The sequence below is a fragment of the Callionymus lyra genome, chromosome 9, assembly GCF_982586985.1.
Source record: "Callionymus lyra chromosome 9, fCalLyr1.hap1.1, whole genome shotgun sequence".
Taxonomy (NCBI): Eukaryota; Metazoa; Chordata; class Actinopteri; order Syngnathiformes; family Callionymidae; genus Callionymus; species Callionymus lyra.
Genome location: NC_141826.1, coordinates 23,134,031 through 23,161,691, shown reverse-complemented (window position 1 = coordinate 23,161,691; position 27,661 = coordinate 23,134,031). Strand labels below are relative to the sequence as shown.

General features: G+C 36.9%; 1 protein-coding gene across 1 annotated transcript; it reads right to left on the bottom strand.

Moving 5' to 3' along the window:
* Nucleotides 1-948: 948 nt before the first annotated feature.
* Nucleotides 949-24,743, bottom strand: slc43a1a (solute carrier family 43 member 1a). The gene is made up of 14 exons (XM_087799893.1): nucleotides 24,635-24,743; nucleotides 20,712-20,872; nucleotides 18,638-18,839; nucleotides 16,996-17,051; nucleotides 16,849-16,925; nucleotides 9,608-9,700; nucleotides 7,995-8,253; nucleotides 7,782-7,928; nucleotides 7,676-7,711; nucleotides 7,464-7,599; nucleotides 5,243-5,372; nucleotides 5,112-5,185; nucleotides 3,716-3,839; nucleotides 949-2,467 (listed from the first exon to the last, which is right to left on the bottom strand). The coding sequence occupies exons 2-14, from the start codon at nucleotides 20,863-20,865 to the stop codon at nucleotides 2,276-2,278; spliced, it is 1,680 nt and encodes a 559-aa protein (XP_087656019.1). The 5' UTR covers nucleotides 20,866-20,872; nucleotides 24,635-24,743; the 3' UTR covers nucleotides 949-2,275.
* Nucleotides 24,744-27,661: the final 2,918 nt, after the last annotated feature.

Sequence of the window (27,661 nt, the reverse complement as noted above, 5' to 3'; positions counted from 1 at the left end):
CATTCTCTCACTTTTTACATTTATTCTCGCGTTATACATTGTGTTATTTTATTGATGTTTCGGGTCTGTTAGATTAGTGCGTGATTGACCACCAGGTGTCACTGTAGCACTGAAATGACCACGCGATTTGTGACACTTATACTAATGTGGTTCTATAGTTGTCCGACAGGGGGCGTTGCGTGATCTCTTTAGTATTTAAAAAATAAATGTCCTTTACAGTAGATCTGTTTCTTTAAATTCAATTTAAAAAAGTTGCTTTAGTAACAAATTAGAGGTAAAAATTGTATTTAATCAAAAAGTTACTTAAATCAAAAAATATTTGACAAAAAAGTAGCTTTGATTAAAAAAAAAAAAGAAAAAGGCAACTTCGTTGAATAATAAAAACCAAATCTACTTCCATAAATTCAATTTAAAAAAAAAAGCTATAATTGATTGAATAATAATATTCAGATGTAAAAATATTGCTTTAATCCAAGAAAAAACACTTTATTGAAAACACATTTTTCATTAAAATCTTTTTTAAACTAAAACCTTTTTTTAAGCCACTTTATATTGAAAATACATTTTTCAATATTTTTGGTATTGAATAACCAAGACGCATATCTTTCCCATTATAAGGCTGAAACACACAAACGATTAAATTAAACCTGTTTTTATTGAAAACCTTTTTTTTTAATATGAATATTCTTTCTTTGATCGTAGCAACTTTTTTATTAAATTATTTTTGGATTTAACTAACTTTTGTGTTGAATAATTAAGACACTAACAATATAAATAATCAAGTAAGAAAACATTCGATTTTTTTATGAAAATGTATTTATTGATGGAAGCAACTTTGTTATTTACTAAATCAACTTAATTTGTGATTGATTTTTTTTATCTAAGTAAATAAAGTAACATCTGAAGTTCTCCAGCTAAGATCATGAGTCAACTACACGTTACATTCTTCAAACACAGTTTCTTTGTTAGGAAAGAAAAACAATCTCCAATATTATCTTCATACATGTTTTAATTGGTTTAATTTGCTAAATTTGCAAAAATTGATCGTGTACATTCTTCAATATCACTTCAAAAATGAAGTGTCGGAGGTGATGACGTCATCCATGTACAAATAATACAAGCCTGGAAGATGTAGTTTGTACATTCAGACACAAGTTTACCGGCGAGAATCAACTGTCATGGCAGGAAATAAAACAAAAATACAAAGATAAAATAAAGTGTTTCAATCCTTGGTGCTTCTTTAACGCACCAGGACGGCAGTTTCAAGGCACTACAGTTCCTTATTTTGCATAATGTAGACTCGTATACGTGCAGCCCGTAAAATACTGACAGAAAGAAACAAAGAAAACTTCTTTTTTTTTTTACAAACTGATTAAATGCGAGGACAAGCAAAGGGACATCTTTGGGTTCCGGACCACAGCGAGTTTCACATCCACGCACAAAGTTCACGCCCGAGAAAAGACTACGGCAAGCGAGATATGTCAAAACACACAAACCTATTTACAACAGAGGACTCGACTCCAAAATTCAAGAAAAATCATTTGTTGATAATAAACACTACAAATACATTTCATGATGACAACACTTCCCTTTTAAAGCTACAGCAAATATAAAAATACACTTAAATACACATTTATACACACACTATTTCATTTCTGTGCATAAATCACGTCGACACACGCCGTGTGAAGAAACAGTTCTCCTTGTCAAATAAAAAAAGAGACGTTGCCGACTCTTGAAAAAAAGTTTGAGATGTTTCCTGGTTGATATGAGTGAACGCTAGTGAGAGACGGTACAAAAAAAAAAAAGGAAACGAAGGAGGTAGATCTTTGTCTCTACAACCAGTCTGTGTGAGTCCTTTTGTAATCTCTGAAGTTTATTTAATTTACAAAAGTGTCAATCAAAGCTCAAGTATTTAAAAAACAAAAAATGTTTTTGAGAAAAAAGTGATTTTTCCAGATTGTTTTGTGCGTCTTGACAACAGTAGAACACAACGAGTCACAGTCGAGCTGAAATGTTTCTAAAAAGTAGTTTTTTCTCTCTTTGGTGTGAGCAGGAACGACACTTGATCAGAATATTTCAAGTACTGCGATGACCGTGGTAGCACCAGGACGTGTGCGTCTATGGCTTTTGAAATAATTTGGCTCTTTGACAAGACAGATAAAAAAATAAATATATCGACTCTTGGTTTCAAAAAAAAAAAAAAGGAGGGGATCGTGATGATGGGTGAAATCCGAACTTAAAATTCTGTTTACGTCGACTTCCTGGAGTCTTTTTACACGGTCACGCCGTTGGTGTGAGGTTTGTGTCCGTTCGTGGCCTCCTTGTGGTTCAGGGCCTGCAGCTCCTGCCCGGCGACTCGCTTCCCTCGAGCCTCGCGCTCCCGGATCAGGTGTCTGCGGTGGTAGAACAGGTACGCCGGCAGCAGGAAGCCCGACAGGGACAGGATCAGGAGACCCACGTTGATCTGAAGGAAAAGAAAGTTGAACACTTCACAAGGTGGCCTGAAGGTGTCGCTCAAGAGGCTTGTCAGAATACGTGGGACTAAAGCGAAGACAAACTTTTGTTTATACACATAATTTAATTTGTTTTCTTTACATAGTTTAAGTCATTAACACGTATTTTTTAAAATATTTCATAATTAAACTTTATATTTTATAGCTGTTTTAAATATATATATTGTCGTGTTGATGTTCATGTACATAATTTAATTTGTTTTCTTTACATAGTTTAAGTCATTAAAACGTATTTCTTGAACATTATACTATTACACAATGTTTTATTAAATATTTGTTTATAAAAAATATATATTAAAATTGATGTTTTTGCGTAGAATTGTACTATTTTCGATTAATTTATCATGAACGAAGTAGAACATGACTGAGTGTATTCTGTGACTTGACCAGCAGGGGTCACTGCTGTCATACAAAAGAGCGTATCCCGTCGATGGCGTCACATTTTCCAGACTATAAACTGCAGTGACATCATTGAAGGATAAAGTGAGTCTGAAAGTCAAATTAAATAATATAATTGTATGATCAACACCAAATTTAAAGATAATGAACATCTTTTGGCTGAGGACGATGAAAAGATTGATAAAAATGTTAGTTAAAAGTGTTAAATGGAACAAAAGTTAGAAACAAACCAAAAAAAAAGAATATATGTATCACTGTGGGGGGAAATAAAGCATTTAAATGAATTAATGATGGAGGAAAATTAGAACTGTTTAAGATATATAAACTCTAAAGTTAAATCATGTTATTAATTGCTTTCAATTGATGAATATTTAAGCGCCAAAGCAAACATTTTAATTCCTCGAGGGCCACATTATATACTGCAACTGTTGTGACCCTCAAGTCAATAGAAAAAGGGACAAAAAATAAAATAAAAGACATCACACTATGGAATTTTAAAACAAAGCGCAATAAGCTACAAACGTTAAATATAGTTGTTTTTTTAAACGCATATTTTTCAAAACAATTCTCTTATTATTATTTTGAGGAAATAAATAATTAAAGGAACAAGATGGCCTCTTAAAAGCTAAAAACATTTGATGTTGTTACTCTATGTATGAGTTAGTAAAGTAACATACTAAAGTTGTTGGTTTGTATTACGGTAAATAAAAGAATAGATCATATGTTGATGCTGTTTATATTTGAACCGAGACGTTGATGTTCTTCTCTGGTTCCTCTGAGACGGAGGTGAAGATGCTCACCCAGTGGGGGTCTCCTTCCAGGGGCCCCACCATGGCGATGAAGAGCGGCTGCTGCAGCAGAGCCACCACAGCGCTGATCATGGACTGCAGCCCCGTGAGGGTCCCGAAGTGGTTGGACGGGTAACTGTGGACGAGGAACGAAGGATGAAACAACAACACAACTCACCGCGATTGTGTAGCCGCAGCTGTGAGTCTGCGACATGTGTTTGCTTTTATCACGTTGTAAAGAGCGGTTGTGTGTGTTTGTGTTTGACCTGCTGCTGGCAAATAACTCTCAAATTAGTCACACACACACTTTTATTTCACTGCTCAGACACACACATGTGCGATTATCTGCTTCGATTACGCAATATCTGGAGGAATAAACAACATGTGGCACGAGGTCCTGTGTGCATGTGAGTGTGTTTGTGTGTGCATGTGAGTGTGTTTTTGTGTATGTGTGTGTTTGCATCTGTGAATGATGAGTGTCTGTGTTTACATCTTTGTGATACTTGTGTGTCTGTATGTATGTCTTTTTGACTAGTGTGTGTGAATATGATGAGTGTGTCTGTGTGATGAGTGTGTCTCTGTGATGAGTGTGTGTGCATGTTTGTGTGACGAGTATGTGTCGTATCGAGTGAGTGTGTGTCTGTGTAATGAGTTTGTGTGCATGTGTGTGTAATGATATTGTCTCGGTGTCAAGTGTGTTTGTCTGTTTCGAGCGTGTGTGTTTGTGTGTCATTGTGATGAGTTTGTGTGCCTGTCTGTGCGATGAGCGCATCTGTGTGTCTATGTTTGCATGTGTGTGTGCAATGAGTGTGTTTGTGGTTGTGTGATGATTGAGTGTGCATGTGTGTGTGTGTGTGTGTTTTCCCCTGTGTGAAGAGTGTAAGTGCATGTGTGATGAGCGTTTGAGTGTGTATCTGTGTGAGTGTCTATGCATGTGTGTGTCTGTGCAATAAGTGTGTGTTGTGTGATGAGTGTGTGTGTCTGTGCAATGAGTGTCTGTGTTTGCATGTGTGTGTGCAATGAGTGTGTTTGTGGTTGTGTGATGATTGAGTGTGTATCTGTGTGTGCGTCTGTGTGAAGAGTGTATGTGCATGGGGGTGTGTTGAGTGTGTATGTGTTTGAGTGTGTATGTGCGATGAGTGTATGTGCACATTTGTGTGATGAGTGTCTGTGCATGTGTGTGTGTGTGTGTGTGTGTGTGTGTGTGTGTGTGTGTGTGTGTGTGTTGAGTGTGTGTGTGTGTTTGAGTCTGTGTGTTGAGTGTATGTGCATGTTTGTGCGATGATTGTCTGTTCATGTGTGTGTGTGTGTTGAGTGTGTATGTGCGATGAGTGTATGTGCATGTGTTGTGTGTGTGTGTGTGTGTGTGTCTGTGCATGTGTGTGTGAGTTGAGTGTGTAGCACTCACACAGCAGCGTACAATCCTCCGCAGCACGAGTGTATGAATCCGCGCACCATGGTGTGCAGGATGAAAGTCAGGATCTGAAACAACAACGTGGTCAGATAAACCTCCCGGTGCGTGTAATGACAGCGGCTCACCTGCAGGGGCAGGCTGTCGATGAGGGAGCAGCATCCGAAGGCGATGAGCAGCACGTTGGTGAGGATGAACGCCCTCATGGCGTTGGTCAACTTCTGGATCTTTCTGTCTCTTTTGGCGCCGACAGTGACGCTGAGAAGAATGGATAAGTTTGCATTTGAATTCAACTTTATTCATAACACAGGTTAACAACATCCCAGCCAATCACAACGAGCGACAGTGATGTGGACACATCCTGAGACGCTCTTTTAAAAATGTTGCTGTAATTGTTGTAAACCATTTCTTGGATGAAATGGTTTGAGTCCCGATCTCACAGCAGCAACTATAAACTAGATAATGTTTCTAGTTTTACCAAAGTATTTTGAAACGAACAGTGACGAGATCTGACATTGTTTTAAAAGTTTGTTCTTCCCTTTTTTCCATTTCATTAAAGACAAAAAGGTTATTTATAGATTACGGATTCAGATCCTGGTGATGAAAAAAGTTTCTTGGATCTTAAAACATTCCTACAAAGTACTTTCTGTTTCCAAAAAAACAAGAAATAGAATCACAAAAACAAAAAAAAATCTGATACTGAATGTCTCTTAAAGGTTTCATCAACTAGAAAAAGTTTCTTTGAACAAAAAGCTAAAAATGTTGTATAAGTTAAATATCTTGACATACGATCCCGCAGGAGCAAGAGCTCACGTATACATTTTTCATTATAAATGTTATTAGTTAGAAAGTTACCACTACATGTACCATAATGCACTGCAACAGTTGCAACAAAAGTCAAAATAAATAGGGGTGTATATTTGTAAGAATGTGTTGATATTGAGGTTCAACGATACAATGCATCGATAGTGTATCGATATTTTCTGGTGCTCTGGTAAATATTTTGATACAGTGTCAACGATACGATAAATAGTAATAGTGTAGGAACAAGTATATATGTGTAGTATTGTCCAGTACTTGACTCTGGTGTTGTGATAGTGTAGTAACAAGTATATATGTGTAGTATTGTCCAGTACTTGACTCTGGTGTTGTGATAGTGTAGTAACAAGTATATATGTGTAGTATTGTCCAGTACCTGACTCTGGTGTTGTGATAGTGTAGTAACAAGGATATATGTGTAGTATTGTCCAGTACTTGACTCTGGTGTTGTGATAGTGTAGTAACAAGTATATATGTGTAGTATTGTCCAGTACTTGACTCTGGTGTTGTGATAGTGTAGTAACAAGTATATATGTGTAGTATTGTCCAGTACCTGACTCTGGTGTTGTGATAGTGTAGTAACAAGGATATATGTGTAGTATTGTCCAGTACTTGACTCTGGTGTTGTGATAGTGTAGTAACAAGTATATATGTGTAGTATTGTCCAGTACTTGACTCTGGTGTTGTGATAGTGTAGTAACAAGTATATATGTGTAGTATTGTCCAGTACCTGACTCTGGTGTTGTGATAGTGTAGGAACAAGGATATATGTGTAGTATTGTCCAGTACTTGACTCTGGTGTTGTGATAGTGTAGTAACAAGTATATATGTGTAGTATTGTCCAGTACTTGACTCTGGTGTTGTGATAGTGTAGTAACAAGGATATATGTGTAGTATTGTCCAGTACTTGACTCTGGTGTTGTGATAGTGTAGTAACAAGTATATATGTGTAGTATTGTCCAGTACTTGACTCTGGTGTTGTAGTATTTACAGACCACATGACTCTTGATGAAGTCGTAACTGCTTTCATTCGTTTTCAAACCAAAATATGTCCAAACATCAGCTTTAAAAGCTGCTGGAGTCACTGTATCCTCTCGTCCCCAGTCATCTCTGGGATTCTTTAGCTGCGGAGGACGTAATGACTGCTGCCATCTAGAGGCAGGAAGTTTAATTGCAACACAAAAATGACCTATGATGTGAATATTTGTTTGTTATTGTTACTTAAAAATAAAAGTATTATTATTTTAAACACACTCTATTAGAATATAAATCATAAAATAACTATGATGGACATAAAACGTGATTTAAACGCAAAAGAGTTAATAAATAAAACTATATTTAACTGTATCGATATTTACTACACACCTTAAAGAAAAGTCCCAAAATTCCATCAACTAGTCTCGAGGTTTGACTCAGTGTTTGTCAACAAACAACAAGGTTCCCTCCGGGTACTTTTGACCCAGTTTCAACTCAACAGTTTCTCTTGATATCTTCATATCATTCCTGCGATACTTCTGCTCGTGTTCTCACTTCTGTTCAGCTTCCACCGGTGAAGTCTTCTCCTCCTCGCACTCCTTCATCTTCCAGTCCATGATGTACCCGATCAGAGGGCAGGTGAGCAGACACAGCAGCTGCAGCGTCCCGAAGATGGACGAGTAGAAACTCACTGACGACAGAAGAAGAACCAAGTCAGAGTCACGAGGTCCAGACGCGATCAGTCGATCACAGAGTCGCTCGCTCACCTTTCTGGTCGGCTTCTTCCCGCAACTCCTCCGTTGCTGGAGAGATTTAAAAAAAATTAAAAAAGGTGAGTCTGGTTCTAAAGTGGTTTCTTCGTGGACGACTTACGATGCTCTTCGCCGTGAGTGACCATGAACTCCAGCATCTTGTTCATCGCTCCCATGAAGAAGATGATCCGGAGCTGGGACATTCCCATGGTGACCAGACTCCAGAGGAAGATGGGCGAGAAGACGGAGCGTCGGAAAGGTACGGAATCTGGAGAGGGACAAGTTTCGTAAACCGTTTGGAAACTATTTAAGATTTATTTTTCTTATAGCGTACTTGGTTTGTCGTGTCCGTTGGGAAGCTTCTCCGTGGAATGTTGGACGTCTCCGTTCTTCTCGTTCAGCTTCTCCCGGACGATCTTCTGGTCGGAGGGCTGGTCCGGCAGGGACGTGAGGATCTTGCTGTAGTCCACCTCGTCGGGGGTCGGGAATCCTTCCACCGGCCAGTTCAGGAAGCAGTTGCAGAAGACGAAGCCGGCCAGACCCGCCCAGCACCACATGATCACGTGGAAGGTGACGCCGGCGTCATAGATGAGCTGCAGAGAAACACCCGAGGTTTACCTTCGTCACAGTATATTTCTGACCCTTATACTCACAGTAATACTATGTTGAAGCACAGAACCTATAAAGTATTACTCTGTATGACTACATCAAGCTCTTTAAAAGAGTGCATAGAGTAATACTACCAATCCATGTGGAGTACAAATACAAAGCCTCCCAAAGAGAAACTCTAAGCCTCTACTAATACCACAAAGCCTCGATGAGTACCAGTAATATCACAAAGCCATGATACTGTGAAGCTTCACAGAGTAAAACTACAGCTAATTCTATAATGCCTACTCCTCCCGGAGTAATACTGCGAAATTAGAGTACTAATACAAAGCTTCGCAAAGCTATACTACAAAACCTGTTAAATTACTATACATACTATGAAGCCTTGTGGAGTAATACTGCGGATCTTAGTGGAGTCTTACCGAATAATACTATTGAGTTTGACTGAGTAATACTACAGAGTCTGACTGAGTAATACTACGGAGTCTGACTGAGTAATACTACGGAGTCTGACTGAGTAATAGTACAGAGTCTGACTGAGTAATACTACGAAGACTGACTGAGTAATACTACGAAGTCTGACTGAGTAATACTACGAAGTCTGACTGAGTAATACTACGGAGTCTGACTGAGTAATACTACGGAGTCTGACTGAGTAATACTACAGAGTCTGACTGAGTAATAGTACAGAGTCTGACTGAGTAATACTACGAAGTCTGACTGAGTAATACTACGAAGTCTGACTGAGTAATACTACGGAGTCTGACTGAGTAATACTACGAAGTCTGACTGAGTAATACTACGAAGTCTGACTGAGTAATACTACGAAGTCTGACTGAGTAATATTACGGAGTCTGACTGAGTAATACTACGGAGTCTGACTGAGTAGTACTACTAAGCCTGACTGAGTAATACTACGGAGTCTGACTAAGAAGTACCTCGCAGAGGCCAAACAGCCTCGTTGTGTCGCTATGTATTTTACCAAAGTTGTACTAAAACCTTTTAACAGATGTTAGAGCGTTGTGTACCACGTTAAATTAGTACAGGGTCAGTTAGTACAACTAGTATTTACAAATGAGGCTCACTGTTGGTGTTTAAGGAAATTAAAGGATTTATACAGTCTACAAAATATGGTATTTCACTTTCAAATGAATTTTCCTTAGAGCAGAGAAAGTAAAGCTACACAGTGAAGCAAATACAATGAATGAATAAATATAATCCAGTAATATTTCTGTTGTCAACACACCTTTAATGACTCATTCCTGCATGTGTCCGGACACGTCAGGTGAAGACGCCCATAACGATTTAAAACTACCAACGAGACTCTGGTGTGGTTACCTTGACTCCGGGGAAGGTGACGGCGGACGAGGCGTAGGATCCGATCATCAGCGACATGATGGTGGAGCTCAGAGCGCCGAACATGTTGGGCAGCTGCGGAGAAAACCAGGGTTCAACGAGTGTTACGTAACGGAGGTCGACCCCGGCGCGACCCCAGAGCATCTCTTAAACATGGGTCATGAGTCGAGCATCATGACCCGCTTCAGTCTGGAGGATCAAAGGCGAGACCGTGAAAGTTCTTTACATCAGGATTAAGAAGTCGCTGAACTGGCTTCACCCAGATCAGGGGCGCACATGACCCGACGCCAGGCACTAACACATCGTATATCGGGTCGACCTATTTACTGTAGTAAGTGGCTTAGCGGACGCTACAATGACCTATTGTGTGGTCGCCGTCCTTTGATGTGAAGTGGGTCAATCATCGGGTCACATGTGTGGGTTTTAAGAGTCGCTCCATAAGCTCACTTTTTCTTCTCGGCGCCGCGACCACTCTTTGAACAGTCAGGGTGATATATGTTATATTCCTTTAAAATATTTAAAAGAAGAATCAATTATGAAGTAAACCTGCCAAAAAAACAGCTAAACAAAATGGCTACGTTAGCTGTGCTAACTTTAAATGTCACTCAACTATTGACAATAGCCTTGGTTGCTACGTTATGCTAAGCTACTCTTACAGTGTTGCTTAAATTAGCTTAAAAAATTACTTTTAAAAGATTTATTAGGAATGTTTTTCTCTTCTTTTAGTGTAGAAAAAAAAGATTACTTGTTTCTTAAATCAAAAGAGTGACAATACTAAAGGATGTAATCGCGTGCTAGTTACTGCTAATGGTGCTAATGTTACTCTGGTAATTATAAAACCATAAAATAATTCACATGAAATTCTAAAAATAATGTTGATATTCACTTAAACCAGCTTCTTGTGATGAAAGTAAAAAGTATTTCTGAGCAAGTATTTCCAACAATAAACTAACTGAACCTGAAAAAACAGAAGATAACCAGAGTTAGCATTTTAGCTCATTTGGTTTTAATGTGATTTATAAGTATTCTGGTTATTTTTAATGTGATTGAAGAAAAGCTGATCAAAGGCAAATTGGAAAGAACGGCGTAGAATCAACATGTAAGTTAATATATTAGTCAATTTAGTAGATTATGACTAAAAAACCTGCCATTCCGACATTGAGCTGGTGAAAAAACGAGCTAATGTGGCTAATCTTACGCAGTAAAATAATTTTTACTTAATATATTGAAAGAATCTACGAAAGCTACGTTAAAAAAAAAAGTTTCAATAAAATTCATTAATTTTCTTTTATCTATTATTATTTTGGTTCCTTGCCAAGTTAAGTTACAGAGGAATATACGTCTATTTATAAGATGTTAGTATTTTCTGGCAGTGTGTGTCGACACTGAAGTTGTTTCCAGAACTGTTGTCCTGACATTACCTTGACTTTATCAACATGAAAGTCATTCACAGGAAAGTATGTGAAACAACAACGTCGTGAAGTTGTCGGACACATTCACAGCAGGGCCGGGTCTAGACAGGCATGTATGAGGGGGCATTGTGCTCCAGCACCTTTTAGTTTACCTTTAGTTTGAGGGGGCACAACATTTATTTGAGGGGGCCAGGCCCCCTCTTGCCCCTGCCTAGACCCGGCCCTGATTCACAGTTATCACAACATAAATAATGTTTCTGCTCTTTCAGTTTCTTTCCAAATATACAAATTATTTATTGAAACTTTGCTTTTTTAAACATTGAATTGAATAGAATTTATATGTTCAAATATATAATTTTTTTTACATAGAGTTTGATATTCTTGTTCCAATAATTACAAAGTAACTTCCAAAATGTAGCCTTATAAATTCAAAGAGCACTGAGCTTGAACTTTCAGCCAATCGCGCGACATGCAGTCGATCATGTGACGATTTGACGCTATTAAACCACCATTTTTACATTGAATTAAATAGGCTACAAATAAAAAAATGTTGTATTTAGAACATGTGTTTTTGAATTGTTGGAATTAGAATATCAAACTCTAAGGTATATTTTAATTCAAAACGGAAACTAAAACAAAAACCTACATGTGTAAATGTATGTATATATATATATATATTTGTGTGTAAGCTAAATTATTCCAAATAATTTTCTTCTGTCCTCTCTGTCAGACTATAGTTTTTAACTAATTTTGAAAATATTTAATTAATTAAATTAAGTAATTTCATAAACGACAATTCAATCTCTATAAATAGAAATGATTACATTAAATATTTCAATTAAAACAAATGTAACCTTTTAACAAAAATAAATAATTGAATTAAATAATGAATAAATAATAACCAAAGTCATAAAAACGACAACAAGGTTTCAATAAACTATAGAATACAGTTTGAACATCTGAGGCGTTACATTAATTCAAGACGACGGCACCGATTTGGCGAAAAGCAGGATTTTTCCGGAACATGTGAGCGCGACGGTGTTGTTGTAAAAAGCTAAAAGTGCAGAAGGAAACGTGAGGTCACTGGAAGGTGCTGCAAGGAAAAATAAGTTTGTCTGGTCGCGAGGAGAAGAAAAAACATGGAGCGAGAACACTCGTCCTCATTCATCTGTTTCTCAGAAGCCGAGCACGAGGAACATTTCTAGAAGGAGGTCGAGAGGAGCCTCTGAACACACACTCGGCATCTTCCCTCTGTTGCAAAACACACATCACTCATGTGTGTGTGTCGCTGACACATGAATTACATTTTTCACACGCAGACAAATGTACCGTCCTCGAGGACACACACACACACACACACACACACACACACACACACACACACACAGGTCGAGCGCTGTCGAGAAGTCACACACAAATTGAGCTTTTGAGGTTCACCTGCTCGTGACTAATCAGGTGAGACGCGGCTCCTGGTGCGTTCACTGACCGCAGCTCCGCAGGACTTTAATGGAGCGGCAGGTTGTCGCGGAGATTAGAAGCAGAAAAGGTTTTCTAATGAGCTGGAGGACGATGACGAGGGTGAACTGAGGAGAGAAACGAACTGGCTCGTGAGTTCGGGACGAACCAGGTCATCGAGTTTATCGACGCTTGACTTTTACTTGATATTTACTCTTTATAGATTCACTTTTACTTGATATTTACTCTTTTATAGATTCACTTTTACTTGATATTTACTCTTTATAGATTCACTTTTACTTGATATTTACTCTTTTATAGATTCACTTTTACTTGATATTTACTCTTTATAGATTCACTTTTACTTGATATTTACTCTTTTATAGGTTTACTTTTACTTGTTATTTACTCTGTATAGATTCACTTTTACTTGATATTTACTCTTTTATAGGTTTACTTTTACTTGTTATTTACTCTGTATAGATTTACTTTTACTTGTTATTTACTCTTTATAGATTCACTTTTACTTGATATTTACTCTTTTATAGGTTTACTTTTACTTGTTATTTACTCTGTATAGATTCACTTTTACTTGATATTTACTCTTTTATAGGTTTACTTTTACTTGTTATTTACTCTGTATAGATTCACTTTTACTTGATATTTACTCTTTTATAGGTTTACTTTTACTTGTTATTTACTCTGTATAGATTTACTTTTACTTGCTATTTACTCTTTATAAAGTTGCTTTTACTGCACACAGTCATGAGCAGAAGATTAATTATTATTAAATCATCATGAAAGTGGATTATGATCGATTCTGTGTCGCAAACTGTGCACTTCTCTAAGTGCACTGCTTTACAGTACACATTAAGACACATGTGCACTTACTTGGCCAGTGCGTATACTTCGACAGTGTAGTACTATCTCAAATTGGAACTCTATCGCCGACACTTGACAACACTTTTCATCAATTGTAACAAGTTATTAAGTTGTGTTTTATTGTGTTATTACTGTTGTTGTGTTGTTTTGTGGTAAAATGTGTGTTTTCTCGAGACATTTACGTCAGTATCTGCTCCGAAGACACGTAGTCAGTGACGTAGCTTCAGTCATTAAGATGGAGGACGTTGAGGGTGGAAAGTGTTCATCGATCCACACTCAATTTTTTCTGGCCGATTGAGTGCACCAACTGCTCATGCGCGTGCACTCAAAATATTAAGTGTAAGTGCAGAAGTGCGCAGTTTAGGAAACGCCCCCAGTAATATCAGTTTAAATAAGACGACTATTTCGAATTAAATGTTTTTTTACACTTAGAATTTAGTATTCTAATTCCATTAATTCCAATTAAATCCAATATTTCTTAATCCATAGCCTTTTAAATTCAATACAATACCAAAAAAGTACCAAGCTACTTAATCAAACTTTCAGCCAATCACGTGATGCGCAGTAAATCACATGACGACGTCTGGTGGCACTTTTTCTTATTGAATTTAAAAGTCTTCAAATGTATAAATATTGCATTTAGACAATTAACTTCTGAATTGTTGGAATTCGATTATGAAACTCCATGTGTAGAAACTGTCTTTATTACATTTTCTTTTTTAATACGATTATAAAGAAAAACCCATTAAAGCTTTTTGTATAAAAAATATTTAATTATTTAATTTAAAATATAATTAAACGCTTAAAAAAAATCTAAGTTTTAACATCAATTCAATATCGTGCTGAAACTGATGGTTGCAGGAATAACGACGGGAGGTGACGTGAGGTCGGGCCCATCTGAGCGACACAATGACTCAGTGTTCTGATCCATTACCTTCAATGAACACAATCAAGTGGAGAGCCTCTGGTATCAACAATAACACGATGAAAGGAAGAAGGTGGGAGTATTTCTTTTCTTCATCTCTCGCTCCGAGTGTCGCAGCTGCAGCGTTTTGTCTCTGCGGCGATCGCGGCGGGAAATAAACGCCACAGACGGTCAGCGGCGGCTTCTTCTTGACTCCTTCAAGACCTTCAAAGTGGATTTATAGCAGCAGCTGCACCGAGGTCACGTTCCCCGAGACGCGTTCGTATGGACGCCACGGGAACTTCATTATTGTCTCTTGACCAAGAGCTTTAAGAATGAGTCGGACTGCGTGTCACCCCGGCTAGCGAGAATTCTGAGCCGCTCTAGTAGGAGAACTCACATTTCCAAGATCCTTAAAACTGTTTCTTTCAGGATCTATTTTGAAATTCTGGTTCTTACTTTCAGATCTATTCATGGTCAGACCTTCCATCAGTGATCTGATTCAGACTTACACCCCAGCTCGGGCTCTGAGGTCTGTGGATCAGAATCTACTGATGGTTCCTGAACACGGTTCAGGACCAGAGGAGAGAAATCCTTCCAGACTGTTGCTCCTAAGCTTTAAGAACCATCTTCTTCTCCCTGTTCCCGAGCCGTGTTCGTATGAACATGTTGAGAATCAAGTTCACTATTGTCTCTTGATAAAGAGCCTTGAGAATGAGTTGGACTGCGTGTCACCCCAGCTAGCTGGGACTATGTATTATAAATCAATAACAGAAATGTTTTATCCTTAACAGTCACATCTTTGTTTTTTTATTTAACATTAAATGTATCAACTTGTTTCAGCTCTTATCATCTTTATATATACGTATATATATATATATATATATATATATTTTTTTTTTGAGCCATATCTAACTTAATTTTGTCTTAAATATACAGTTAGAAGTCTCATTAATTATATATTTGCTGTGTCAGTGTTAACTCGTGGACAAAAATAGTTTCACCAACAAGTTTGTCAACATTATTATGGTCACATGACCTCGAAGGAACTTCCTGGTTATTGGCGGGAAATGTCAAGTAATTATTACTGTGGAACATCTCTGAGCTATTTTTATGAAGTAAAAGTAAAACAAGACAACTTATAAGAAACTCGCTGAGATTGTTTTCAATCATTGCATCAGTTATTAGGGTTTGATGTTATTACTAGTCTGATGAAGCTTCATGAAACAGTATCATTATCTTCAGAGTCCACTAGATGGCGTCTCTGAACTACTTTACTTTGTTTTGAACAACTGTTCTAATGAAACATCATTTTTTAAACTGATGGCGCCACCTACTGACCTCTGAACAACATGACACTGTTTCATGAAGCTTCATTATCACTAGTGATTCCATGTTAACCTTTATTAATTTTATGAAAGTTCAAAGGGACATGTTTTCCATTCGCTAATCAATAAAGTATGAAACATGTTGATGATATAAAAACAAAAAATGTTCCTCATGTTTTCCCTTATCAGGGACTTAATGGGTAATTTTTTTTTCATTTTATTGCACTTTTTTTAAGTATATCAGTGCCTTCAGAAAGTTTGAAATGTATTCAAATTAATTGAATTGTTTTTTTTATATATATTATTTAATTATAAAATGTGTACAGTTAAAGGTTTGGTGGTTTTTTTAAATGATTTTTAGCCTTATTAATTCAATACCAAAAAAGTAAAATTTCAGCCAATAATACGACGCACATGACGACGTAAAAGTGTGTAAATTCAATGGGTTCTAAATCAACCGTAATATTTATCTGTAATAATAGTTTTACAGCTTGGTATGAGTAGCTCTGGGTTCGATTGGATTGGTCTGGTAAGATGGCTCTATTATACACACACTTTATATTGAATTCAAAAGACTATAAATTAAGAAATATCGAATTTAGAAAAAATATTTTTAAATTATTGGATTAAGAATATCGAACTCTATGTGTAAAAAAAATATTACGCAAATATTCCAATTTTATGAATGAAATTAGGCAAAAAAAAGATAATCTTTCAACAAATACTGTAACTTGTTATAACGTGTTCAAAGCGTCAAGAGGTCGTAAGTTCATGTAACTTTTCTTTTTTCCTGCACATCTGTTTCTGGACGACTTCCTGTTGTGCGCTAAACCACTCGCACAGCTAAGTGCATCCACATGTGTGCACAGTCGTGCCGGGTTAAAAGAAGTCCGACTCGACATTCGGGGTGAGGATCAGAGGTGAAGTGGGGCCCCCCCTCCCCCCCGACAGAGGGTGTGCGACCCGGGCCGAGCTGTGATTGGTGGAAACTCTTGTTCCGCTCGACTGTCATGCAAACACATGCCGTCCCGAACACCAGCGCCGACCCACATACCTGGCAGGACAGCGAGGACAACGACACACTGCAGGTGATAATACTGGCAGCAGCTGACGCGTCACACGCCAGAGCACATGTCCGGGAGTCAACAAACACTCGCGTCACGACATGTGTTGCCTTTGAGGCTCGAGCTAACATCGCGTCTCTTCCAGGAACGACATGACCGTTTAAATAACGACGCTCACCGTCAGCGAGGTGAACGTCAGGCAGATTCCTCCGAAGCCGTTGAGCGACAGCGCCAGGAAGATGAGGGCCGACAGACCTGAGGGACGACGAGACCAACGATGAAGACACGAGTCAAAAGGACGTGAAAGTGTAAAAGTGCGTCTCACTCAGAGGGTTGTAGGAAGACGCCGCCATCATGATGCAGGACGAGGCGAAGCAGGAACTGTCGACAGAAACGCAAAGAATATTTTTGTTTGAAAACGTTTTTAGTTGCTTTTCTTTGACCCACAAGTTTCAACTCTTTCCAGTGTTCGCACTCGAGTCACACTTTTATTTTGACAGGCTTTTATGGAAGTTTATCAGTGTCGTTAGAATTTTGAATGGTTTGAATAAAAAACTTGTGGTTGTTGTGTTTTTAAGCACTGAATTTTTGTATTTTTTTAATCATTAAGTTAAGAGAAATTACCTTTTTCACATAGAGTTTGACTTTATAATGCAATATTTAACAAAACAAAGTTTCAAGATTCAATAGTTTTAAATCCGTAGCCTTTTGAATTCAATATAAAAATGGTGGAATAATAGTGTATAAACTTTGTATGTTCTTCCATGTCGTCATGTGATCATCTGCGCGTCGCATGATTGGCTGAGAGGTAGTGGTGAGTCGATGAAGCTTCATGAAACAGTGACATTATTTTCATCTTTGCACTATTTTCCTTTGTTTTGAACAACTGTTCTAATGAAACATCTTTTTTAAACTGATGGCGCCACCTACTGACCTCTGAACAATGTGACACTGTTTCATGAAGCTTCATCACTAGTGAGAGGCTGATCAAGTCTCTCGGTGATCTTTTGGTTAAGTATGGTGACACTATCATTCCAATATTTTGTCTTTTTTCTTTTTAATTATTCAATTAAAAAATAATCTCAGATTCAACTGCTAAATATTTTTGCTAAGATATACTTTCATAGTTCAACTTTAAACACAACACTTTCTTTAACGAGAACTTCTAAATCAAATAAACGTTTTCGCCGATGACTTATGAAGTTACCCGTGTGTTAGCTAAGATCATCTGTTTAGTAAAAACAGTTTGTCACATGACCAGTACTCCCCACAAAATGTTGTCAGTTTTCTCTGGACACTCGTGTTTCCTCCCATTTATTTACTGTCTATTCTATCGAGTCATTTTAATGTTTGTGAAAACTTAAAAAAGCTAAAGGACACAAAACATGATCTAAATATTATTTAAATATTATATTATATATTATATCATGAAACAGTGTCATTATCTTCAGAGTCCACTAGATGGCGTCTCTGCACTATTTTCCTTTGTTTGGAACAACTGTTCTAATGAAACTTCACATAGTTTTTAAACTGATGGCGCCACCTACTGACCTCTGAACAACATGACACTGTTTCACGAAGCTTCATGAAACAGTGTCATTATCTTCAGAGTCCACTAGATGGCGTCTCTGTACTATTTTTCTTGGTTTTAACAACTGTTCTAATGAAACATCATTTTTAAACTGATGTTTATTAATATTATATATTATATCATGATGTTAGTTTTATCTGTTGTAACAAATACTTCAGTATATCTTGGTTGAGGGTGTGTGACGTGCACACGTGTGCACACACGTACACTCACACACCCACACTCACACACCCACGACCAGGAATGTCGTCCAACCACTCGTGGAATTTACTACGAGGGACCAAGAGAAGTCGTTCAACTGGGATTCTCACCGTCAACTTTCTCACAATGCTTTCTACGTGACTCATGAGGAGGAGCGTCAAGTGCAGTTCCTCACCTGCCCACCAGGCGGATGGGTCGCGGTCCGAACTTGTCCATCAGGATGCCCAGAGGGAGTGTGGTGGCGCTGAGCAGGAAGGAGCCGATGGTGAAGCCCAGGTTCAGCATCTCCTCCTGGTCCACGCAGCTCGGCCACTCCTCGGCCTCGGAGGAGGAGGAGGAGGAGGAGTTGGCAGGAGGAAGGAGCGAGGAGTCATTCTCTGGAGGAGAAGAAGACAAACTTTCACTCGATTGATGGAGGAACAAGATTCTCAAATAATCTTGTTTTAAAGCTTTTGTGGGAAAATAAAAACTTCAATGTTCATTTGATCTATTTATCCATCTATTCATCCATCTGTCCATCCATCCCTTTAGTCATCCGTTCATCTATCCATCAATCCATACATCCTTTTAAACATCTTGTGACACTTCTCTCCAGCCATCCATCCATGCATTTTTTTATCCATCCATCCCTGAATCCATCTGTGCATCTACCCATCCATCAATCTATATATCCCTACATCCATTCATCCATCTATCCATCCACCCACCTGTCTATCCATCTATCTGTCCGTCCATCCATCCACCCATCTATCTATCCATTCATCCATCTATCCATCTGGCCGTCCATCCATTCATCCACCCATCTATCTATCCTTCCATTCATTCATCCATCTATCCATCCTTCCATTCATTCATCCATCTATCCATCCATCCATTCATCCACCCATCTATCTATCCTTCCATTCATCCATCCATCCATTCATCCACCCATCTATCTATCCATCCATTCATCCACCCATCTATCTATCCTTCCATTCATCCATCCATCCATCCATCCTTCCATCCATCCATCCATCCATTCATCCATCTATTCATCCATCCATTCATCCACCCATCTATCTATCCATCCATTCATTCATCCATCCATCTGTCTATCCATCCATCTATTATCCAAACTCAAAATAATAGGATGTAGTGAAAGTGGTGTAATACAGTTAATATGTATACATTTAAAAAGAGAATAAATATTTGTTTGTTATTCTTTAAAGATTAATCTTATCTAGAAAGTTCAGAAATCTTCCGCAGTCATTGAACACAAGTGTCACACAGTAGCTCGACTCAACATCGATCAGATTCACCTGCAGGGAAATACAAATACACAAAACTAAACTTGACCTAGTTTCCTCTTTGTAGTTTTAATGAGTCACGAAAAACTAGGAACTGTAATTACCAAAAACAAACAATGACTTGTGCGTCATTGACTTCGTTACTCTCACTCTTTTATTGAACTATCTTGGTCTTGGTTTCTCTGAGAATGTTGGACGTCATGATTCCAGTCTTTGGTCCGACAGATTTTAAAATGACGGCAAAACACACCCACACAATAATTACTACTATTATTATCATGTGACCAACAAAGCTGTGAGTCAGTGACGGTGTTTTCATACGACGTAATAAAATACTTTTTTTTTACCAGAATAAAAAAAACGAAAAACTGAACCAAAAAGAGCCTTTATGGCATTTTATGATTAACATAGACACATGCTGTATGTCGCAACAGAGGCTTCACGACATCGCAGTTACGATGTCCTGACACTGGAGGAGCCAAAAAACTATTATATTATTTCACATATTGCTGATTTAATCTTATCACCTGGATTGATCCCTAAATGCCTACGGTCAAGTGAGGGTGTTAGTAGTGTAATAACGGAAGAATGAGATCCCAGCGATGACTGAGGACGAGAGGATACAGTGAGTCCAGCAGCTTTTGAAGCTAATTGCTAATAATTGCAATTCAACCATTCTGCTGCTAGATGGCAGCAGTCGTTATGACCTCCTTAGACAAAGGAACTATAAAGTACTGCGAGCTCCTGGCGATGACTGAGGACGAGAGGATACAGTGGACTCCAGCAGCTTTTAAAGCTGATGTTTGGACATATTTTGGTTTCAAAACAAAATGAAAGCAGTTACGACTTCGTCAAGAGTCATGTGGTCTGTAAATACTACAACACCAGAGTCAAGTACTCGACAGTACTACACATATATACTTGTTACTACAATATCACATGGTGGACGTGTGATGTTCGTACCTGAGCACAGGTGGGAGTAGAACCCTTCTCTCTTGAGCATGATGAGCAGCGAGCCCCAGCCCAGCAGCACCGCGGAACACAGCAGGTTCTCGATGACGGCCGTGACCGCCATCCACCAGCGCCTCCTGTAGGCCTGGACCAGAGAGGGCGCCATCGCTGCGCTGAAAAGAAGGAAAAAAAGGAGAAAATAAAATACAGATTAATAAACTGTCACTGTTTGTTTCTGACTATTTGACGAGCAGATGATTGTTTAATTCATTCTTCCTGCGAGTCACGTGAACGACAGGAAAACCTGACTCGACCTGCACGGGTTTGATTTGACATGTTTGAGTTGAAGCGGATGCTGACTCAGCAGTTTATTTGCTGAGGACCAGAGAGAACCTCCTGGACGGGAAGTGTCCATGGCAGATAAAAAACCGTCACTATGCTGATGCAGCTAAGATACGAGACCACCCCACCTTCACACCCTGTGACCCCCGATATTGTTTAATCCATTAAACAGCAGCAGTGACACAGAAAATGAAGTTATGTATGTTTTTTCCGACTGTAAAGAACTAAATAATTGTGATTAATACTTCATGAGGAAAGTATTAAACGGATGAATAAATTAAAATTAATTTAATGGCCAATAACAATATTCAATGGATAAATAAACAATAAGTAACTGCTAATAACACCATTATTAGCTCGGAAACACAAAATATCAATTATAAAGCGTCCCATTAATGAGTAAATATATAATAAAAGCAGTAATTAACAATAAAAATAGGTAAATATAATGTATTTAAATATTTTAAAAAACGTAAAAGAGGATAAAAATAAAGGAGACAGAAGAATTAAGATTGATTAAGAATTAATCAAAGTAGTATTTTTAGTGTTCTATTAAACACATTGTTTCACTTAGTGTTCAGGAAATGTTTAAATCAACTTTTTTCTTCATACTTTAGGTGTTTTTTTTCATGAAAGAAAAGTTTCTCTCTACTTGTCTAACTTTTTTTTCATATATTATTGTGACACAATCATTAACCCGGTTGCTTCACCTCTCAAAAAACATCCTTTAAACCCTTTTTTTGGGGGAGCCTCAGGGTCAATGTGACCCAAGGCCCAAGGGCGTGGGGGGGACAACATGTGTTTGTGGTATCCCTTGTTTAGCTTTTGGGTTGAACGACCACCTCGTCTTCCATAAATACATATGTAGTGGTGGAGGTTGTTCATTTTGACCCGCGCTAAACATGGGATACCACAAGCACATTTGTTTTCAGGCCTTCGGGTCACCTTGACCCAGAGATAACACAAGCAGTTCAAAAATGCACAATATTTTTACGTCCCATATCTATTTTTTCTCCTCAAAAATCATTTGATTTAACCAGGATGTCACTTCTTTAAATAAATAATATTATTATTTCCAGGATTTCACAAGTTAAAAGAAACTTTTCTTGTATTGTATTTGTTATTATCTCAGGCATAGTCAGCTTTAAATAGAGCCCACAGTGTCTTTCTCTTGGTAATGAGAGCTCATGTCGACACTCTTTGTTTTGTAAATGCCTGTTTTGGTATCCGACACCTTCGGACCAGACCGTTCTGGTCCAAACCCCCCGCGAGGAGGGAAACAATGCCGAGTGGCTCGGCATCAAAATAAGTTTGACATTTGCATCAGTAAAAACTGCAGCGAGAGGCGACGAGCGTTTGCATGTGAAGAGATCAGGCCCCGAAGGAAGACCCTCGAGACATTCATTCACGCCTATTACCGGCTCCGACCTTAACTCGACGTAAAGAACTCTTTGCGTAATTCTTACGTGATTTTTATCGACCGCGCGACAGGAATAGCTGCAGCCAAACACGCTCAGTCGTGACCGCCTGCAAACATGTTGACGGGTCAGAGCGACACAACTGGACCTGTCATAGTCACATGCCTCCCAATTTAAACCCGCTTGTGTCAGAGTGCACCAGGAAAAAAGGTGAGGGAGGAAGGATGGCGAGGAAGAGGGAGTGAGGCTCAGGAAAAGACTTTCAGCACTTTTTTTAAAGAGGGAGTTTCTTCAAAGAAGATCTTATGTTTGTGTAAAGAGATTATCTGGTGTCAAGTCTTTGATAATGAAGTGTAAACAACACCAGACCTTAGACACACACGGATACATTATTTAATCATATTTATATATTTAAACCATGTGTGTCCTTAAGTATGAGTTAAACACGTCTAACTTTACTTTATTCGTTCATTTATTTAATGTTTCGACGCAAACGTTTTGAAACTTGCGCCTCAATCTTTCACTTTAGCTCAGTTAAGTTGAATAAAAAACGTGTTTTATTTCATTCTATAGTATTTTGCTGAACTTCAATGTTAAATATTATTAAATTAGCAACATAACCTTGTTTTTTATGAGTCATTCATCTTATATTATTGTAGGTTATTCATCTTATTACTGTTGATATCCATTTTTTATATTGTATTTCCTGTTTTGATTTTCTGCATGACTGCCAATGAAAGTTGAAACTGATTGATTTGATCATTTCTTGTTGACCTACTGATTCTGATATATTTCGCAATATATAATCTCTTTATTTTTCTACTATTACTTCAAACAAAACATAGTTAATCACAAGTATTTTTAAACCTATGTTTAGTCTAAGAATGTGCTTAAAATCAGGTTTATAAATGTTATTTAAAATAAATAAAAATGAACATAAATCTCTAAAGTACATTTTTGGCTAGTTTATGAAATGAAAGAAGTCAACTCTACATACAAGGAGTTCAAGTTTAATTGTTAGAGGAAATGTCCAATTATGGAAAAGTTTTTCCCAAACATAAAAATAACTTCAGGCTCAAAAAAGGAAAAGGGGGGAGGACGAGCGTGACATGGCAACCCACCGCTGTCAGACGTGTGTGTCCTTTAAGTAAATCTGAGACGAATCTAAACTGTTTTAACTTCCATGGCTCTTATCTCTTGTTCTTCCTCTTCCCGCTCGTTCTCTCTCCACACACGCCTCTGTGTGTGTGTGTGTGTGTGTGTGTTGACACAACCTCTGCCAAACGAGTCGCCCTGGTGTCGTGTCAGTAAATACACAAAAGTATGAACGAGAAACGAAAAGATGTTAAGCGAGTCGTGATCAATAAAGTTTTAGTTTAACACCATATATGGACGTGGCTTCCTGAAAATACCTGAGAGCTGAGTCATAAATATTTTTAAAAAGTTAGTTAAATAAAGAAGTTTTTTTTAAACGCAATAAAAACATAAATAGTTATTTAATTACATGTTTTAAATACTTGTGAGTTTGAAGCGAAAGTGCGTCCATCACTCGTCGCCCAGTGTTTATAAAAAATGGAAAACTCTATTTTCACCAGTTTTTTAAGAAACATTTAGTTGTTTTAGGAGCGGATGTAAAGCAGCCCGGCCCCCGGAGCAGCTGTCTCCCCGCAGGCATGACCTCAACCAAGGGTCCGGTTACTAAAAACCGTGGGGCCCCGCCGGGTCACGTGCTGCGACACACTGTACGTATATTTCCATACGTGGATGGTGCGTTCATGTACAGTCGGAGATGATGATGATTGATCGCTATTGTTTTCAAGAAAAACAAATACATCTTCGTTTTTAAATAAAAAAGAAACACAACTTCTTACAAGAAACTTAAATATAACAAGATCGTTTTATGAAATGACGTACAGTCCGTGAACGCAACACGTGCCTTTTCTTTACCTGCGCGCTCAACTCCCCCAAAAATATGAATTAAAAAAACAATTATTTTTAAAATTCCGAGTAAAAATCGAATCCGTTTAAAATATCTATTTATATCATTTCCAAAAGTTAAAATATTGAAGTAAATTCTTCTGACTCTGCCACGTGTTTGCGCCGGTTCGTCCAGCTCCGCTCACCTATACTACACGTAATACTACACTAGTTCCGCGTCACGAACGTTGTACTTACTTGAGATGCTTGTCGTGGAAGAAAGTTAGTTTAAAAAATGAAAGAGACGCTGGAGATGAGAAGCTCAGTCTCTCCTCACTTTCTTTCTTGTGCGTCGCGTCCACTTCAGGCTCCCTTTTCTCTCCGGTTTCATGGCAGTCAAACCCCCTTTTCTCCTAATTTGACTTTTAATTCCCTCCCTCTTTTCCAGGGGTTTACCCTCAGCAGGGAGGAGAGAAGTCAGTCCTACTGCCTTAGTTCTGCCTCTCAGAGAAAATCTTGTCAAAAGTCTCGAAAAGTCTTTTCTCTCACAAGTAAAGTCACTGTTAATGAGTTATTAATATCATTATTTTCAAAAACGTTTTATCAATTACATTTTGAAATGCAGTGATGCTCTCACTGAGTCTCGTTTTAACAAGGTTTCTGCCTCAAATTTGTCATCTTTGTCGTCATCTAATTCATAAATGTATTATTATTTAAAGTCTTCATTTACAAAAGATATTACAACCAAAAAAGAACATCATTCATATTGACTGATAAACATAACAGCAATAATAATATTCATAAAAATAATAATAATACAACACATTATTATTTTACTATCATTGCCAAAATTTTCATTCATTTATATAATTTTACCGAATGTTTTATCATTTACATTATGAAATGCAGTGATGCCCTCACTGAGTCACGTTTTAACAAGGTTTCTGCCTCAAATTAGTCATCTTTGTCATCATCTAATTCATAAATATATTATTATTTAAAGTCTTAATTTTCAAAAGATATTTCAATAAATATTATCAAATAAATACAGAGGTAATAATATCATTATTTTCAAAAACGACATCATTCATATCATTTTTTATCAATTACATTTTGAAATGCAGTTATGCACTCACTGAGACTCGTTTTAACAAGGTTTCTGCCTCAAATTTGTCATCTTTGTCATGATGTAATTCATAAATATATTATTATTTAAAGTCTTGATTTACAAAAGATATTACAAACAATATTATCAAATAAATATAGAGTTAATAATATCATTATTTTCAAAAACGACATCATTCATATAATTTTACCGTATGTTTTATCAATTACATTTTGAAATTCAGTGATGCCCTCACTGAGTCTCGTTTTAACAAGGTTTCTGCCTCAAACTTGTCATCTTTGTCATGATGTAATTCATAAATATATTGTTATTTAAATAATTAATTTACAAAAGATATTACAATAAATATTATCAAATAAATAAAGAGTTAATAATATCATCATTTTCAGAAACGACATCATTAATATTGACTGATAAACATAACAGCAATAATAATATTCATAAAAATAATAATAATACAACACATTATGATTTTATTATCATTGCCAAAATTTTCAATCATTTATATCATTTTACCAAATTCTTTATTTACTTCATTATGAAATGCAGTTATGCCCTTACTGAGTCTCGTTTTAACAAGGTTTCTGCATCAAACTTGCCATCTTTGTTATAAGCTAATTTATTAATCACATCATTTCCAAGTCTCATATCAAACAAACGTGTTACAAACATATTTTTTTGAGCTGTAAAAGAAACAGTAGTAATAATGTTTAAGACGTATATCAGAGGATACTTGTAGTGGATTCACAATAACACCTACGAACCATTTAAAGTTTTAATTTAAAAACAATATTATCAAATAATTAAAGAATTATTAATAACATTATTTTCAAAAACGACATCATTCACCTGAGAAAAATACACATAACCATAATAATAATAGTGTGAATATTAATACAAGTCATTACAACCATAAAAATTGTTATTATTGTTATTAACATTATCATTATTATTATTAATTTATTAATTTATTTTTGTTAATTCACTTGAATTATTTAGTTGCGTCGACTTTGATGAATCATTTTGTTTTATAAAATGTTAACTTCAAAGCTATTAGAATTATTAAATGTCAGGAGAAACATATTCTGCATGTTTGACATTATTTTTACCAAATATCTTATTTACTGTTTTTCTTATATACAATTTATAAATGAGTAATAGCATCATTTCCAGGTCAAATGTCAAACAAACGTGTTAAAAACATCATATTTCTTTTAGCTGTAGAATAAACTGTAGTAATAATGTTTAAGATGTATAGTATAAAATCATACTAGTAATATGAATAATAATAATTTTTAAATATATATATATATATATATATATATATATATATATATATATGCCCTCACTGAGTCTCATTTTAACAAGGTTTCTGCCTCAAACTTGTCATCTTTGTCAATTAATAAATGAATGATTGCATCATTTCCAACTCTTACATCATACAAACGTGTAAAAAAAATCATATATTTTTATCTCTTTAAGAAACAATAGTAATAATGAGTAATCTGTATATCAGAGGATACTTGTAGTGGATTCACACTAACAACTAGTTACCATTCAAAGTCTTAAACTAGCCTTATTTGGTGGATACGACACGATCTGGTAACAGTGATCCAGCAGACGAGCTCCGTCCAACACACTCTTGGTTCCTTCTGTGTTAATGATTAATCGCCTCCAACTGTTGTCATGGTTTGAAAACATCAGGATCAAATAACTCGCCGTGAACAAACCAAAAACATTCCCGTGAAACATGGCGACATCCTCGCTCCACGTTTACACAAAAACGACGAGGCATCTGGAGATTTCATTTTGTGCTATTAGATAAACATGGAATATTTGTAGTGAAACATATGCTTTTGATTTACTTGTTTGTAAATTTTTTTTTAGCGATTCAACAGTATTTTTATTTTTAGAGAGAAAAAAGTATATACACACACGTTGGTAAATCCATCTGTTTGTCTGGTTAAGTGATGAGTTTTACACTAAAACCCCCAAAACCTTCTGTCTTGAGACAAATGATTGAAAAAATGTTTTTCTTTTCTTCCTGAAATGGAACCTTGAGAACATTTTCACATTTTCTCTAACATTCGCAGGAAGTTTCAGGTGAAATCTTTGAGGCATTTTCATTCTCAGACGAGCAACTTATTTGTGTTTACAAG